At 43.5% G+C, this 17,313-nt stretch overlaps 1 protein-coding gene across 1 annotated transcript in view; it reads right to left on the bottom strand.

The window, feature by feature from the left end:
* The window catches only part of TEP1 (telomerase associated protein 1), a 40,763-nt gene that overhangs the window by 12,896 nt on the left and 10,554 nt on the right, over positions 1 to 17,313 (bottom strand). Inside the window, exons 10-26 of the mRNA XM_090270367.1 lie at positions 12,388 to 12,497; positions 11,804 to 11,894; positions 11,390 to 11,576; positions 7,008 to 7,176; positions 6,360 to 6,518; positions 6,141 to 6,218; positions 4,896 to 5,026; positions 4,507 to 4,566; positions 3,456 to 3,614; positions 2,631 to 2,807; positions 2,285 to 2,405; positions 1,597 to 1,721; positions 1,209 to 1,322; positions 1,002 to 1,119; positions 655 to 849; positions 351 to 526; positions 93 to 249 (exon numbers count right to left, since the gene is read on the bottom strand). Of these exons, the coding sequence (XP_090126493.1) occupies positions 93 to 249; positions 351 to 526; positions 655 to 849; positions 1,002 to 1,119; positions 1,209 to 1,322; positions 1,597 to 1,721; positions 2,285 to 2,405; positions 2,631 to 2,807; positions 3,456 to 3,614; positions 4,507 to 4,566; positions 4,896 to 5,026; positions 6,141 to 6,218; positions 6,360 to 6,518; positions 7,008 to 7,176; positions 11,390 to 11,576; positions 11,804 to 11,894; positions 12,388 to 12,497 (2,327 nt within the window). The remainder of the gene's footprint in view (positions 1 to 92; positions 250 to 350; positions 527 to 654; positions 850 to 1,001; positions 1,120 to 1,208; positions 1,323 to 1,596; positions 1,722 to 2,284; positions 2,406 to 2,630; positions 2,808 to 3,455; positions 3,615 to 4,506; positions 4,567 to 4,895; positions 5,027 to 6,140; positions 6,219 to 6,359; positions 6,519 to 7,007; positions 7,177 to 11,389; positions 11,577 to 11,803; positions 11,895 to 12,387; positions 12,498 to 17,313) is intronic.

Here is a 17,313-nt window from a genome sequence, read left to right as displayed (position 1 = left end):
AAAATATTATGGAGGTAGGAGGAAAAAGAGAACAAAGTTGGAGAGGCACCTTTTCTCCTTGTTGCATCCCAACCCAACCTACTCACACTCACCCGGGGAAGGGTCTTTGGGATCCAGTCTGAAATCAGCTGCCCATGCTGGTCCACCAACCTGTCAGCCCCATCAATGATCAGCACCAGACTCTGGCCAGATTTCAGGGACTGAGCAGCCTTGGGCAGCAGCCTCTGCTTTAGCTCCCACACCAGTCCCCTGTTATGTGGAGGGGAAGGACTAGTGTCAGCCAGAGAGGGAGACGCAGGGATGGCGTCATGCAGCATCAACAAGGCAAGGCTAATAGGGAAGATACACACCGGTAGGTACAGGGGAGGGCACCCAGCTCTTGCAGTTGGCTATGTAGATAGGCACAGAGGCGTCTAAGTAGGGTAAGGGCAAGACCCTGGTCAGGGCGGGCTCCTGAGAAGTGGAAGAAGACTAAAGGGGCCACCTTGGCTCCATTGGGAACCTGCAAAGCTGACACAAGGGATGCCTGTATAGGAAGGGAACAGAAAACAGGGCCATATTTTACATGCACAAGCTCCCTGGCCCCACATTCTCAGCCCTCCTTAGCCCACACAGCCCTCCCTCCTTCCTGCCCAGGCCTCTGAGACTCTGTACCAGGAAAGCGGTCTTGCCCTGTCCTGACTGCCCAGTCACCAAGCTCAGCCTCCCCTGGTGCAGCAGCAGCTGCTGCACTGTGTCCTGAAGAAGGCGAGGTTGGGCAGGACTCGGAGGGCTCTGCAGCTGCTGAAAGGCGGCCTGGACCAAGCCATCCTCTGGGACGGACTCTGGCTGCTCCAGCTGGGCTCCAGGCTGAGGGCACAGGGGACAGCAACTATGTTTCCATGCTCCTCAGGACCCCAGGGCTAAAACTCACAGAGCTCCCCTTCCCAACCAAGAGTATCCAGACCACCCTGTCCCTCCACCCCTACTCCACTTCCCAGGCCACCAGTGATCCCACAGACCTGTAGGTAAATCTTCTGGATCATATTCCACACATCCTGCAGGACCAACTGCCCAAACTCCTCCAGGCCCCTGACATAGGGCCGGCCAGCTGCCACACCCCCCCATTCACAGAAGTAGCTATGGGCAAAGCAAACACAAGCAGAATCAGCACAGAGACCCTCGCACCACATCTGTCTGTGCAGGGGCTCTCTTTCTTCCCAGCTCACCTGCGACAGGTAACCCTTTTCTGTTTGTTCAGGCAGCTCTTCAGTTCTGAGATCCGACGTACAGCTTCTTCAGACTCAGGAATAAAGTCAGGTTTCCAGGCATCTGGCACGGAGCTGACCACCCAAGAAACCCCAAGAATGCTACTAGACTCAGACTCCAGCCTCTCTCCATCCCCAGCCATCAGGCCTGATTGTGATTCCCTGAAACTCCTCAAGAGGAGACCTCCCAGCTTCCAGGCTGATCTGGTGCTGCAAAGGCAAGCCCTCTGAGCCCTGTTTCTCTCTTCTAGATCCCCTTCCTCTACTCTGACTATGGGAATAAAAGACATGGTCACTGAGCCTGTCTGGCCTTCTGTGGAGATCAAGGACTGGAGCCCAAAGAAGGTACCCGAGGAAGCTGGAATCCCGGAAGTAGATGAGCGCTTGGGCAGAGGACTGTAGGCGGAGGCCACGATTCAGGAACTGCATTACCTCCATCTCTGTCACAGAGCGACCTGAAGGGTACTGCTGGGCCTGAGGGAGAGGGCAGAGAACAGGTGGGTTCAGTTCTACCTCACGCTGGCCCCTCCCTTGAGACCTGCCAAGACCCAGAGCTCCTTCATCTTAGTAATGTTCCTCCCTCCCGCCAGACACTAGCCAATAAAATATAGCTAACAGCTAACATTTATTGAATGCTCATTATTTGAAAATTTTTTATAGATTTCTAATTATCAGAATAACCCTGCAATGTAGATGTCACTGTATCTCATTAGTATATGGGGGAGATGAGGATGAGCTATTTCCCACAAAGCCACACAATGAATGCAGGGAACAGAACCCAAATCCACCTGATGGCAAAACCTAAACAGACCTGCCCTCTGAACTTAGCACCCCTTGTCCACCCAGAGGCACTGCTCAAAGGAATCCCCTCATCTCAGACCTGGTCACTCATAGAACCTTCTGCCTGCGTTTCACTTCAAGTCTCAAGGACCTGCCTGTGCATAGTCCCAGGGTTCTTGGCAAACCATGGCCTCTCCCCACTCCTGCCCCAACCTTTGCTTCCTCCCCAGACCCTGCTCCAACCTTGTCTGCCTTACCCAGCGGAAGTGAGGATGGTCAGGGAGGTTGTAGGTGGGGGGCACGTAGCCATAGCGGGAGCCCAGAATCCCCACAAACAGCTGTGAATTCTCCACCTCTCCGAGGCACACTTCCAGTTGTCTGCAGGCATGGTTATGGAGCATCATATCAGGGAACACAGGCACAAATGGGGAGCCAGGGCCCTGGCTCACAACTGAGCAGCATGAAGGTAGGCTGCTCTTGTTAGCACCCAAGGAGCAATCCACTGTTCTCAGCCCTCAGGCATCCTTGCAGCCCCAAGGCTGCTCACCTCAATTCCACCACTCCAGCCCCTCACCCAGCCCTTCTTCTCTGTGGTCCCCACACCTGTTCCTACGGGTCTCCTCCTCAGTGATGCCCCAGCGCAAGTCGATGGCATGAAGACTGATGCGGTGGGGGGCCGCTCGGGCCTGCAATGCTGGTAGCACGGACCTCAACAGCAGGTCCCGCTCCCCGTGCATGTCCCGGAAAGTGGAGGAAATGAAAAGCCGGATGCTGCGCCACCTGGGGGTAAAAAGAGAGCTGGCCTTAATCAAGGGATCAGCTCCACAACCCAACCCCACAGACAAGGCTGTGATCACCCTTCAGCGCGAGCACGAGCTAGGTACAGTAGACAGCAGGAGGATATCCATCAGGCCTCCAGAGAATAAGCTGTTTGTAGCCCCAGCTGCAGAGCCCTGGACATTAAACCCCACTTGACATTTCTCATGCGCCCCTCCTTTGCCTGGTAATAATTATGATGCACTTACTATCTGCCCAGGGAAGGCTCATGACAACACTGTGAGATAAGAACAATCATTATCGCTGGTGCACTGATCAAGAAACCACAGCTTAAAAAATGAAGCAACTAGCAGCCCAAGATTCAAGCTACTATTTGGCAAAATCAGAGCCCATGCTCCTAAGCTCGCTGCCAGAGCCCTGGCTGTATGCTGCCCACCTCACATTCTGAGTCCCTTTCCCTGACATAGAAAGGGGCATGCTCACAATCTGACAATTTCCTGTGTTAGAGAAACCCTGCCTGGGAAAGCAGAGGCACGCTTCAGGGAATAGAGCAAGCAGCATCTCAACAGCCAGAATTTCGGTTTCCTGAGTTTCTTCAGGTATTAAAGGCAGCCCCTTTGAATTCACAAAGGCACAGAAACATAGACTGACCCAGGCTGGGAAGTAGAAGACAAGGGGCTTGGAGTATTCACTTCCAGTGGCCGGAGAGACAGGGCCCCTGTCTTCCCTGGGGGAGGTGGGATCTTGAATATTTTGTCTATTTGGCCCACATGGTCTAGAAGACGGGAAGCCCCACGCTCTGCAATGAACCTGAAATAATTAGTGACAAAAAAAAAAAAACAGAATACCAGTCAGAATCAGTAAGGTCTTCTAAGGGGACAAGGGACAAAGATATGGATAAGTTAGATTCCCCAGTTAACTGGAGCTCCGTAAAAAGAGGATCAAAGGCAGTGATTATAGACTTAAAATAAATGAGGATGCAGAACCACAAGAATGAAGGAAAAGAGAAAAACCTAGTTCTAGTCCCTTCTGTTATACATGGTTATCACAGGCTTTCTGTTGAGAGAGGGGAAACTGGGCTGGGCAAAAATACAAAAATGAAGCCATCCTAGTCTAGGCTTGATCAGCTTTGTACCAGCCTTGAAAACTCCCTGAAGAAGGAGGAATTGCATGAGGCTTACTAACAAAAGCTGGTGCAATGGATGGCATGCAAAGAGAAGATAGGGAAGAAAACATGTAAATGAGAAGGCTAAGCATGGAGGAAAAAAAGGAAAAGTAAAAATATTTCTGTAAATTTGGCATAAACACATAACTTTAGCATGGGATTTCCTCTGGATCAAGAATGGAACAAATAGAAGTGATGTGACCAATTCTTGAGTTGTGCACTTAAAAACGAACAGTGCAATCTCCCACATCCCCTTTCCTTCTTTCCTACTAGATATAATTCAAAAATGATGGCTGGAGCTGGAGCAGTTTGTACCATGAGGTGGAAGCAGAGTATTTGAAAATGGTGGAGCAATAAGACAGAAGGTGCCTGGGTCTCTGTAACACAGTGTTGCTTCTATGCCAGGACAGCTATAAAAGAGAAATACACCACTATCTTCCTTGAAAAACAAATAAATAAATGGAGTATAGACCACAGATATCACCAAAAAATGGTCTAAGAAACCCCCAACCCCTTCAGTGCCCATCCTGTACTCACTTCAGTATCCCGTCAGTACAGCCTGCAAGTGTCACATCATTGGGATTCAATTCTGGAAATCTGGCAAAGGAAGAAGAATCCACTACCTGTCAGCAACAGTGCCAGGAACACAGTCACTGCCCTCTGACACCGTAGGATAGACACTCCACCTCTGCACTTTTAATAGGGTTATGTGCCAGGCTGGGGCTAGGGTGGACCCTCACAAGGGAGTATGAGCTAGGCTGAAAACTTCAGAGAAGTTTCTCGTGCCTAAAGCGCAACAGACATTAAGAGGCAGAACTTTGGAGGTGCCTGACGAGTGGAAGAGTTCCAAACTTTAGTAAGGTACAGATGAAATATGGGTCATTATCTTCTGGCACTGAGCAATCAATGAGTGTGAGCATCCTTACATGTACCATGTCTTGTGTAGGTGAACACCCACAAAGAGGCACTTGGAATTCACATGCTGCCAGAAAAACCGTTTGGCCTCTTCTATCAGTTTCCCCCTCACAGACGTGCCAAAGACGATGACCCTGTCCACCTGTAAGATAAAAGGGGGAGGGGCTGAGACCAGGGGACAAAGGAACAGAAGACAGGCTAAAGAGCTCAGGATATCAGGAGATCTCTGAGAACTGGGGGAATTAGGAGAATTATGAGCAGGAAGAAAACTATCCTTCCTGAGAGCACTTAGGGCCAGGCAGCCATTACACCCTGAGCTGGGGGGCACAAAAGCAGAGGTTACGGAAGGGGCACTGGTGTGCAGTGGCTGGCTCATTCAGGCTCCCAAGAGCTGACTGCCAAATATTTAGAAATTTTGTGAGCCAGTTGTTAAACACGGCCACTATTAAATTGTGTGTCTTAGGCATAAGACCTGGGTTCCTGGAATTCAGGTCAAATTTTAGTTAGCCCCCAATAAATCTGCTGCCCCTGCAGTAACTGCTGGCGCCAGCTACTGCCCATGTCCTTCAAAGGTACCCTTTTCTGCAGACAGGAATTTAGCAACTCCTCTGTTCTCAGAACCAACCCCCCCACTCCTAACCAACTCCCCCACTGGACCCCATGCCCCTTTAAAAACCCCTGCCTTGTTATTGTTCAGGGCTGACACTGCTTTAATCTCAGCCCGCCTGCCTGCTTGCAGCTGGCCAAATAAACCTTTTAAACTCATTGCCTGTTCTGTTGTTTCTCCTCTCACCCTGTTGGACCTAACAGTATGAACTTACAATTAAGTAGATTATGTTAAAAACAAAGGTAATAAATAAAAACTCATCACTTCCTAATTGTTTTATTGCATCTTACCATTATCTAGTCTCGATCTTACTTACATGCGCTTTATCTGTATTGTGGAAAGATCACACAATGGTGTGATACTTAGCATCTCTTCCCAACTCTGACTTCACTGACATCTTGAAATCAACCATGGAAGGAGTATTTACACCGTATAAATGAGCAAATACTACTAACCAAGACTTATTTTCCCAGATTACTGGTTGTTAAGTATTTACCAGCATAACACTTGCAAGGGGGTTTCAGCCAGCCGCAAGCCGATCTGGGTACTGTACATGGTTTGAAAGGTCAGCTTTGAGGAATGAGATACATCAGTTGTGGAGAAAAATGTGAGGGAAGGGAGGGTTTTTCAGGGACTGGGCAGTACTCACAGGAACCCTCCGGGCAGCCAGAGACAGCAGGTGCTTCCCCAAAGTATGCGCGAACCATTCACCATTTCCATCTAACTCCTGAAGAAAAAAGCCTCATGTTATGCGGTTTCCTGGGAGACCTTCAGAACTGTGCATATCCAAGCCATTCTGGACTATGCAGACTGTTCCCAGGCCTGTGCCCATTCACATACTTTTGCACAGTGGGAGTGGGAGGCTGACCTGGACTTGAGCCTGGAGTTCCACGGCAGTCTTCAGGATACCATCTCCTGCCTTAATCACAGCAGTTTTCAGAGCATTTCCCGCACACAGCAAGAGATCTGCGTGCTCCGCCCGTCCAATCATCATTCCAATCAACAGCAACACATAGTTCAGGGGGGGCTGACGGATAAGCATCAGGGTGAAATAAGACTTCCTTGCTGTCAAATCTACTCTCTTGTCTATCCAGCCCTGAAGGCCAAACACCTCCATTGCTTGAGGGAAGGGACAAAACCCCCAGTTGGGAGGGGACTCCTTTCAGCAGCCCTCAGGATGAGCTGTGGGGAGGGAGGTGGAAAAGAGGCCAGGATCCCTGCCCAGACCCAGCACTCAAATGTAGGAAGGTAAAAGTGAGTATTTGAGTGATAGAAATTTAGGGAAGATTATGTATCAGCCAAATTGGGAAATGTTATAATCCATGAACAGGCTTGAGACCACATTCTAGGAATTGCCCCCAGGGACCAAGGTCTGACACTGGAAAGCAAATGCAAGTCCTTTGTTTCAGTCACTTGCTTGCTTATGCATGCTTGCTTGTGAGAACCAAGTCAGTGAACAAGATATTTCTGAGGGTCCCAGCATCCTATCAATGCCCCATTTTTGAAATTTTTTTACCCCTTGTGGGTTGCTCTTGGGACAGAGTTTGTCTGCATCAGCATCTATCAGATAGACCAAGAGGGTGCGGCCTGACAGCGGGGGCAGGCTATGCTTCACAGAGAGGTTCACGGCTGTCTCCAGGGCCTGTCGATACCGAGCCAGCATCTCACCGTCATATTTCCACTGTCTGCGGGCAAGAGGGGCACAGACAGAAAGACTCTGCTTGTCACTTTAAGGTAGATGGGAAGATGAGAACTGGCCAGTCAAGCAGTATGTCTTCCCCACCCCCCACCTTCCACAGCCAGCCTCCATGGCCAGTAGAGAAGACTTGGCCAGAGCTTCCCTTGGCTGGCATTCTACAGGCCTCTCCAAATCCATTCCCATGGCAGGAGAGAAGTCATCTGTAGATCCACTCTCTGAAATCACTTGTCATACTTGCTTCATGAGGCAAGATTTAACTGCTACATATTTTTAAATTGCGTTTTAAAGAATAAATACTACTTCCTTACTCTGAAAACTAGCAGTTACAGAGGAAGAAATTGAGCATTCATTCCATCTTTCCAATACAATCTCTATTACAGAGAATTAAATACATTTAGTTAATGAGGGAGGTTCTTTTTAGATTTCCAGCTAATAAATACAAGGAATGACATAAACCTCCTACCTACAACTGCTAATGAACCAACTGGTTCAGGCAAAGATCATCAAGGGATGAACCATTAACTCTATAGTGGCAAGATCAGGCTATCATCATCTAAGAGCATTAATCAATCTTAGCATCACTATGACTGGGACACCAGACATTTTGTGACTCCGGATCATGGATCCTATTAGGAAGCAAAAAAGTCTGATGGTCTTACTCACAGTGTACAAAGAATTACTTAGGAGATATTCTTGTAAGAAAAAAAAAGTTAAATCTGAATTATTTAAGCATTTGGAGTTCATGGCCAGGGTGCATGCCATAGGAGAACAAGTTAGATGAAATCATGATGAAGTAGACATATCTAACACATGGGACATTCTGCGGGGCCTCTGAACCTGGTTTCTACAGCAAGTCAATAGAATAAAAACAATTCAAAGATTAAAAGAAATTTAAGAGACTAAATAACCAAATGTAATGTGTATGCCTTGTTTGGATCCTGATTTAAATAAAACTGTGAAATAATATTTTTGAGACAATAAAAGTTTTTAATATGGACTAGATAATAAATAATACCAAGAAATTTTTTCAGTTTTGTTAAGTATATTAATGACATTCTGATTATATAAATGTCTGCTTTAAGAGACACAAGAGCACTGGCCAGGTGGATCAGTTGGTTGGAGCGTCAGTCCCATACATCGAAAGGTCATGAGTTCAATTCCCAGTCAGGGCACATACCTAGGTTATGGGTTTGCATATGGGAGGCAACCAATCCCTGATCGGTGTTTCTCTCTCACATCAATGCTTCTCTCTCTCTCTCTAACCCCTTACTCTCTCTAAAACCAATAAAAACTATCCTCAGGTAAAAATTTTTAAAAAGAGACAGACAGACAGACACATGAGAAGTATGGAGGGGCGAAATAAAATGTGTCATATTATTTGACATTTGTTCTTGAAAACATATCCAAAAAAGGAAAAAGAAAAAGAAGAAAGCACTCAAGAAATAAAGTGTGATAAAAGGCAGATAATCACTGAATATGGCCAACAGTTTTATAGGAGTCCATTAAACTATTCTCATTTCTTGTATGCATGTTTAAATTTTTTCATAATTTTTTAATCTATGGAATCTGGTAGTTTGTACCAGTACTGTCCAATGACATTAAATTGCAATTAATGAAATTAGATTAAAATTATACACACATGTAGTTTAAAATTTTCTAGTAGGCACATTAAAAAAAGTAAAAAAAACCAAGACTTTGACTGGAATGTCATGCCTAAAGGAGACATGCTTGGGCTCTGGTTGTTACCAAAAAGCCCTGAGGAACTGGGATTGACTTTCGAAGGTAATAAAAGCCCACAAGATAAAAGGCCTGGTACCTTGGTTGGTGGTGCGGTCCATGGCAATCTTCCCAGGGAAGGAATGAAGGTTGCTTTCCTGAAAGATGGCTAGAAGGGACCTTAAGGCACAATAGAAAACCAGAAGGACTTGGAAAAGACAGGTATTTACAGGCAAGGCTGAATGCCAGGTATGTGGCTCTGCCTCTGTGCCCTGAAGGGCAGACTGAAGGTCACCCTAAATATTCCTTGCGTTAAGTTGCAGCAAAGCAGAACTAAAGATCATATGTGATCATTTGCTGCTCTTGTTGTGTTTATGCAAATGAACAGGATAAATTAAAACTGGACTTAATGTGGTCCCTTTAATGACAAGAAGGATAATCTTAGGGCGACAAATCGTGATTCAAGTTAAATCACAATGCTCAGTGGTAGACTATAAAGTAGTGCAGCTAACCATCTTTAAAGTTTCTTTTCATTTAAAATGTTTTCATTTGAAAGTTAAACTATGTGGTATCATCAAAGATGTTTAATTTACAGGCAAGAAGAATGTCAAATGCCTTGCAACTGGATGTCTTTCCAATAAGACAGTCTTACAGATTTAGAGACTTGTTTGTGGGTTCTGTTACAGAAATTAACATGTGTTTTCTGTTTTCAAAGGGCATAAGCCTATGATCTCAATACCTGAGTGATTGTACATATAGGCCTCACTTAATCCTGTCTGCAGCGCTGCCTCTGAGACTCAATGGTTTGGCTGAACTAAATGGCTGGGTTGGTGAAGAATGGGGTGGTCTGTGGGCTTCACTTTAAAACTGGTTTCTCTTTTCTGTCCTAATGGCTTAGACAGAAAGGGCCCAGAGGTCTGAGAGGGGGAAACCTAAAATATTTCCCTCAACCCAAACTAAGTATAATGGGCAAAAGCGTTTTGGACAGGTGAGATGTGCCTGACACACCTTCCTCCAAAGAAGCCCCTTTTTCCCCTAATGTGGGACATTGAAAAATTAATCCCTGCCTTTTGTCATCTAGTGGTTATGGATTGAATAATGCCTTCTAACCCTGTTGCCAAATCTGTTGCCCCCAGAATACAGCAAGCACAGTGTTATCCCGGGACAGCCAACTGACCTGGGGCTGCACAATCCTTCCCCATGTGGGAAGGCCACCCTCCCCTCCACACCCGCACTCTTATTAGAAATTTCTGGACCCATGCGTAGGTAGGACAATGACCATGTCCAGCCTGAAGCAGCCAGAGGAGCTCAAGACCTTCGCCCATTGTCCTTTATAAGATTATAAAGGGTCTTAAGTCTGAGAGGAAGGGATTGTTATTTTTTATTGTTAAAATAATTAATTAATTATATTTTTTTTAAAAGAAGAAGAATATATGAACGGGTGAAGCGGGAGAACTTGTATGTACTACCCATGGACATGGACTTGGGAGGGGGGATTGCTGGAGGAGGGGGTGTGCTGGGCGGAGGGGAGGAAAGGGGAAATAATTGGAACTATTGTAACAATATAATCAATAAAATATACTTTAAAAACAAGTAAAAGAAACAAGAAATTAATTTAATACTACATTTAACCTAATACATAAAAATATTTTCATTTCAACATGTAATTAATACAAAAATTATTAATGAGATCTCTTACATCCTTTTTTCATACTGTCCTCAAAAGCTAGCACATCTCAGTTCCGACAAGCCACATTTCCAGTGTTCAAAAGCCACATGTGGCTAGTGGCTACCTTAATGGCCAACAAAGGTATACTGTTTGGACTATACACTAAGCTTGATTCTTAATGAACTGTGTTCACTGGTCACTGATTCAGGATATTCCTGACCACTGAGTTTTACCAAAAGGTTAGATGATCTCTGCCTTTGCCTTGAATGAAAATGAGTAAAGATACTGCTGAAGCATCTGAAAGGACAAGGTGCTGGGACTTAGGGCAGGTCTCATGTCTGTGTTTGAGCCGGCTTGATGATAACTATATATGTGTTAAAAGAAAAAGGAAAGTGAATAGATCAGAAAATATAGAGAGAAAGAGAAACAAAAACCAACAGATATCACAGAGAAGGAAAAGAAAGAAAACCATGAACCAGAACAGAAACAGAGAAGACACTAGCATGCACAAAGAGAAAGGGAGACGCAACACAGACTCACAGAACCATGGAAACCAAAGAAACAATCACAAAGAATACAGCAGAAGCCCAAACATAAAGTTGGTTTCATGATCTCTCTAGAGGACAATGTTAAAGACAAGTTTTGCTGTGCAAGAGACGACTGAAACCAGGCAAGTCTAAGCCACTGGGATGACTGGCAAGCACGTCTTTCCAGAATAACAGCTGGGGTTCCCAGATGACTTCCATGGCTTGCCAGGGTACCTTTATTGCCCACCCTTTGCTTTCAGATAACACAAACACACACACACACACACCTGGTCCTATGTATTTCCAGTTTCTTCCGCTTAAGTTGCTCATACAACACAGGCATCATCATTGCTGTCCGAAGTTTCCGACAATTTAGGTCGAAGAGCTTCTTGTCATAGATACGCCTCCGGATATTTCTTGAGTTTCTAATCATTATACGCTTCATCAGTTGTGTGTTGGAAGGAAATGGCAATGCTGTGTGGCAACAGGTAAGTATTTGAGTCAGGCAGTTTCTATTCCCTCATCTTGTTCTCCCATCAGTACCAGCCTTGTGTTCCAACCTTTGGGACTCGTAAGCATCTGACCTCTGCCCACCTCACACCCTGAGACTGGAAAGCAAGAGGCTGAAAAATACCAGTGCTGCTGCCTCATCTATTCTCAGAGATGAAGACAAACTGCAGTTGGAAGAAGAGAGGTAATACCTTTAGTCTGTAGTTGAGCCTCAAGCTTATTGATGGAATCATGGGCATTAAGGAATCTGAATGGAAATTGCCGACTGTGGATTACAGACTTCTGTAAGGCAAGAGAGGGGCCATGAGCATGAGGGTCATTAGGGGCCTTAGTGACCAGGAACTTGACACAGTCACTCTAGATTTGTGGGAAGGTGAGGGAAGACAAAATGAATATTAGAGAAGAGATACAGAGAAAGGAGAAGATTAAAAAGAAAAGCATTATGTGAAAGTATGAGAAGAGGTAAAGAAGAAAGGAGAGGAAGTAACAGAAGGAGCTGTCTTTGTTTTATATCAGACTTCCTCTAAAGTCAGTTAAATTACAGAAGTGCCTCCTTCTAGTAAGTCACTGATCTCAGAAAATAAAAAAGGAAGTTCTTATACTCTAATTTCTCAAAGGATTGGTGAACCCCGGAACCTATCTTCTCCAACCTATCTGTATCTCCATACCTGTTTTCAGCCCACATGGAAATAGCTTGGCAGCCATGACCTTCCCCAGCATCTCCACACCCACTTCGAGTGGCCAGGCCACCCAGCTCCCCACCCCTCACAAATACCGGTTGCTGGAGTCTCTGCAGTACAAGCTCGTGGTGGTGGGCACTGATCCCAACCCGCAGCAGGTTGCACAGATTCCGAAGCATCGCCATGAAGGGAAGCTTGCCATTGTCTGTAGAAGGTTGCACAGAGGGTGAGAAAAGCAAAAAATGAGTGAGAGAGGTCAGAGACCAGAGCAAGAAGGTCAGAGGTCATGAGGAAAATTCAGGATAAAGGGAGTGAGGTATTAACATATGACCTATCCTACTCTAACGATTTTAAATGTCTGCAAAGAAAAAAAAACACAGTTGGCCTGAAATTGGAGCAAAATTTATACAACACTGTTTATGGGATAGATGTTTTAATAAACAACTTATATTATCATTCTGTCTATTGGCTCCAGCCTTGATACTCAGCTCAACTAGCAAAATATATTCTCTAATCTACGGTAATAATTTCCAAACGTTTTAGATGGCTAACAGAGAAATTTCTTAGTGTAAGTTTGTTTAACTTATAAATTGTATACATGTAGTATAATCAGTAGGTCCCTTTTATCCTCAGATAACCGAGTCTAAGAAAACTGAGGATCGAGGTGCAGAGAAGGACACAACCAGTCAGGAGGCCCAGCAGCTTGAGCACAAACCACATTAATCCTGTCCCTTTCACCAGTGCATGGTGCAGCCAGATGACACCTTCTATTATGTTGAAATTAACCTGCTAGACAACTTGGAATTGGGGAAATAGCTGGCTAGAAAAAAGGTCTCTTCATTGTAGTTGTTTCCAACTGGACTAAGATCTTTAAAGTTTCTGACATTAACAGATGAGTTCTTTGTCTTATGTGGCTGGTAAGAAAAGAATGATAGACTGGTCAGAGCCTAGTCAGAGGTCACAAAATGTTACGTTGCATTTGTGGTCTCATTCTGTTGCCACTGTTGCTGTCTGTTTGCATTGAATAAAAGCACCTTCATGTGGGCTGTTGTCTGAACTGGGTTTGCCCCGGTTTGGTCTCAGCAGGCCTGATCACTGGTTTGTCACACATGCATGCTTATACAAATTTAGTTTTTTGTATTTTGTTTTTTTCATAAAGGATTGTCTTTGGTGTATTCAATAAAATTCATTACAGAAAAAAAAAAAATCAGTAGAGGAATAGGGTAAATGAACTGAAAAGTCTAAACACATCACCTAAAACAGCTTTGGTGAGTACCTGAAAGTTTGCTGAATGGAAGTGTCTTTCTTATCTATTGCTTTTTTTGCAAGAATTTTACTTTCAATTTGGAAAGCAAACTTAAAATTTTCTGTCAAGCCCTGGCTGGTATGGATGTTTCTCTCCCTCTCTTTCTCCCTCCGTTCCTCTCTCTCTAAAAGTAAATAAATAAAATCTTTAAGAAAAAATGTAGGTCGGCCTATAGATACTGAAATGTGTTATTAAAAATTATTTTTCTCATTTTAGTATGTATTCATTGAAATTTAGAAAACAAAAAATTTTAAAGGTTTTGTTTACTTTTTTTAGCGAGAGGGGAAGGGAGAGGAACATCAATGTGCAAGAGAGAGATTGGTCAGTTGCCTCTTACAATGCCCCTACCCGGGGATGTGGCCCACAATCCAGGCACGTGCCCTGACCGGGAATCGAACCGGCGACCATTTGGTTTTCAGGCCGGCACTCAATCCACCGAGCCACACTAGCCAGGGCTAGGAAAAATTTAAAAGCATAACTAAAATTAAAACCGTAATTCATCAGCCATTAACTCTTAATCTTTGAGGCTGGTGTACTTTTTTCTGTCTGTATTCCTATTGTAATTAGTTAAATTTGAAAAAGACGCCTATGTGCAGCTTTTTTTCTCTATGTGCAAATGAAATATTTGTTGACCCTTATTTATAGTCATAAGAAGTTAAATTTGGACAGTTGAGGTGATGCCAGTCTTTTAGATGTTTTTAAATTATATACAAGACCACAGTATTTCTTTGTTTGCAGCCTACCCAGGATTTTGACTTAGAAAAATGAATTTGCTATTCAAATTTATGCCTTCCACAAGTTTAGGATTCCTTCCATTCTCTTCTGAAAGTTTACCTCCAGAAAGAGTAGGGGAAACATCCCCATTGTGTAAAGTTTGCACATTGAACTATGTAAACTTAAAGCACTATATTTGGAATCCTCCCTGATTTGATTAAATACATATTTTTCAATGGCTCTTTCTTATAATCTCTAACTATAGAGCATGATTTGCTCTGAAGTTATTTTCCATTCTGATTTATTTTAATATTTGCATAGAAGTTGAATATTTTCTATTTATGTGATTTTTTTTTGTTACTTGAATTTTTTTCTCTTGATATTTACAGCTTTATCAAAACTGTAATACTTGAGACAGCAATTGGAAAAATCTTCTTAAAGTTAACTTCTAGAGCTAGGAGAGCATATCAAACTAATTTAATATCCAAATTTACCCTGAGATGCCCAGAACTCATGGAAACCCAGTGACAACTTCTTTGTTACTCCTCTTTGTGTTTTGGTCCCTGATTCTTTGCCTTTCTCATCCTAAGTGCTACTAAATGTCATTTGGATAGATCTTGGCCTCCCAACTGGTAGTAGCAAAGCAGAAAAAAACTGAAATACTCTTGACTTCTAGTCCATACAGACAGTTTTTTTAGCTTTGTGTTTAAAATTTGTAGTATGTTTGTCAGCGCAGTATCATCAAGTGGTGAAATAACGTAGTAATGTGACTCATGAGAAGGGCATGTTTTATTCTTTAATCTTTTAAGAATTATCTTATTTAAATGGATATCAATCTAGTAGGAAATTTGAGTATCTTTCCTTGACTATGTATTGCTATTTATCTTAAACCTAAATTTGCTTCTCACTCTTCTCTTGGCCTTCAGTTTAAATAAGATGTTACCATACAAACCATTTAATAAATTCTTCCTGTATTGCTCTTAGTACCATTACCATTTGTTTTCATTTTCAGATAAATTTCTTTTGTTTTGCATAACTGCATTGTCCTAGTTCTTAAGTGTACCAATTTTTTAGGTCTCTTTTTTTCTTCTCCTAACCTTGTTTATGTTGTTTTTCATTAAATTTATAATTAGGGATTAACTTATTTTTGTTGTAGCATCTAAATTCTTGACTTCTACATGTTTTCTAGTTATCTTTTCTTTGCTTTCAGTACAGTATTCCCTTACTTATCACGGGTATTACGTTCTAGATCCCCCCGCGAAGTAGGAACTTTACATTTATTCTACACTCTTAAACCTACGTGACTTTAACAACATACATATACAGTACCGCAAAATCCCACAATATAGTGAAAAATTTGCAATAAGTAATTAAATATAATATTTTTAAAAATCCCATGATACAGTGAGGCTGCGATAAGTGAACCGTGATATAGAGAGGGACTACTGTAAACTTATTTATTTATTTGAATATTTTTATGGATACTCACTGTTGCAAGATTACATAATGTTATACATTACATTATAGAATGTTATGTAAGCCATAATATACCACAGTTGACACCAGCAACCAGAGCCAATGAACTGAAACCTCTGGCAGTTATTAGTGTCACTGTGACTGTCTGCAACAATACACTACTTTTCCCGCCTCTTTTGTGTCTTTTGTTTTCTTTAGCCTTCTTTAAAAATTCTTTTTTCTTTTCCTTCTTCCTTTTCTTTTTTATCAACTTTATTTACTTATTTTTACAGAAAGGGAAAGGGAGGGAGAAAGAGGGAGATAAACATCGATGTGCAAGAGGTAAATCAATCAGTTGCCTCTCACGTGCCCTCAAATGGGGACCTGACCCATAACCCAGACATGTGCCCTGACTGGGAATCGAACTGGCAGCCTTTCAGTTTGCAGGCTTATGCTCAATTCACTGAGCCACACCAGCCAGGGCTAATGAACTTTCTAATTGAACTCAATGACAGTTGTCAACACTGACTAGGCTCTCTGGGAGCATATTGGCAAAGATTTTTAGCCCCATTTTGTTTTCTATTTAAAACATTGACCTGGATTTAGAGAACTTATTGTCGTTTATCATAGGTGCACTGACACTATCATATTTATTTGTTACTTAGTGCTTAAAAATTGCCCTGGCTGGTTTAGCTCAGTGGATTGAGCGTCGGCCTGCGAGCTAAGTGTCGCTGGTTCGATCTTCCAGTCAGGGTACATCAGAGAAGGAAAACTCTGACTCCAAAAAACCTCCGCTGCCTTGCGGCATACCTCTTCAGGGGAAAGGCTAAGGGAGCAAACCCCGACAGAAAATCCGGAGCCGGAGTCCCTAAGGCGGTTTGACATTGTAGTCAACACCGGCAACTCCTGTGGCGCACCTGAAGCCAAGCTGTATTGACTCCGTCTTTCCCTTGGACCCTTCAGCTGCGAAGAGAGGGGGGGTCTGCTTCATGGGCAACAGCAGACCCTCCATATCACCCTGTCCAGGCTCTGTAGCTTCAGCGTCATCACAAGATGTCGATTCAACACGGGAGGAGACAGATACCATGTCACTCCCGAGTCGGACTGCACAGCCATTCTCGGCGGTGCAGATAGACTCTTAAGAAGCTACACCATCGTCTCTCGAGACGGACGGCTGCCGACGACGAGTATAATCATTAGTTAATATTTCAAGGCACCATATATACTTAAGGTAAGGCCCACCATTATGATAGTGAGTGTAAATTCCTATTTTAAATAGTCTTCTTGATACTTTTTAAGTTCTCTGGCAAACTTTTTGTAAGATCTGATTGAATAGTCATTATTTTTCATTTATGTACAGGTGGAAAAGACTGGCAATGAAGCACAATTTCTCCTTTGTCACCTATTATTCTCTTGCCCCTGAGATATTAGTTTTATCTTCATAATTTTTTAGAAGATTTTATTTACTTATTTTTAGAGAGAGGGGAACGGAGTGTGAAAGAGAGAGAAGCATAGTTTGATGTGCAATGGCTACATCTATAAGTCA

This window comes from Furipterus horrens, unplaced genomic scaffold, assembly GCF_987537825.1.
Source record: "Furipterus horrens unplaced genomic scaffold, mFurHor1.1.pri manual_scaffold_3, whole genome shotgun sequence".
Taxonomy (NCBI): domain Eukaryota; kingdom Metazoa; phylum Chordata; class Mammalia; order Chiroptera; family Furipteridae; genus Furipterus; species Furipterus horrens.
Note: the sequence above shows the minus strand (reverse complement) of the source record. Positions and strands in the feature narration are given on the sequence as shown.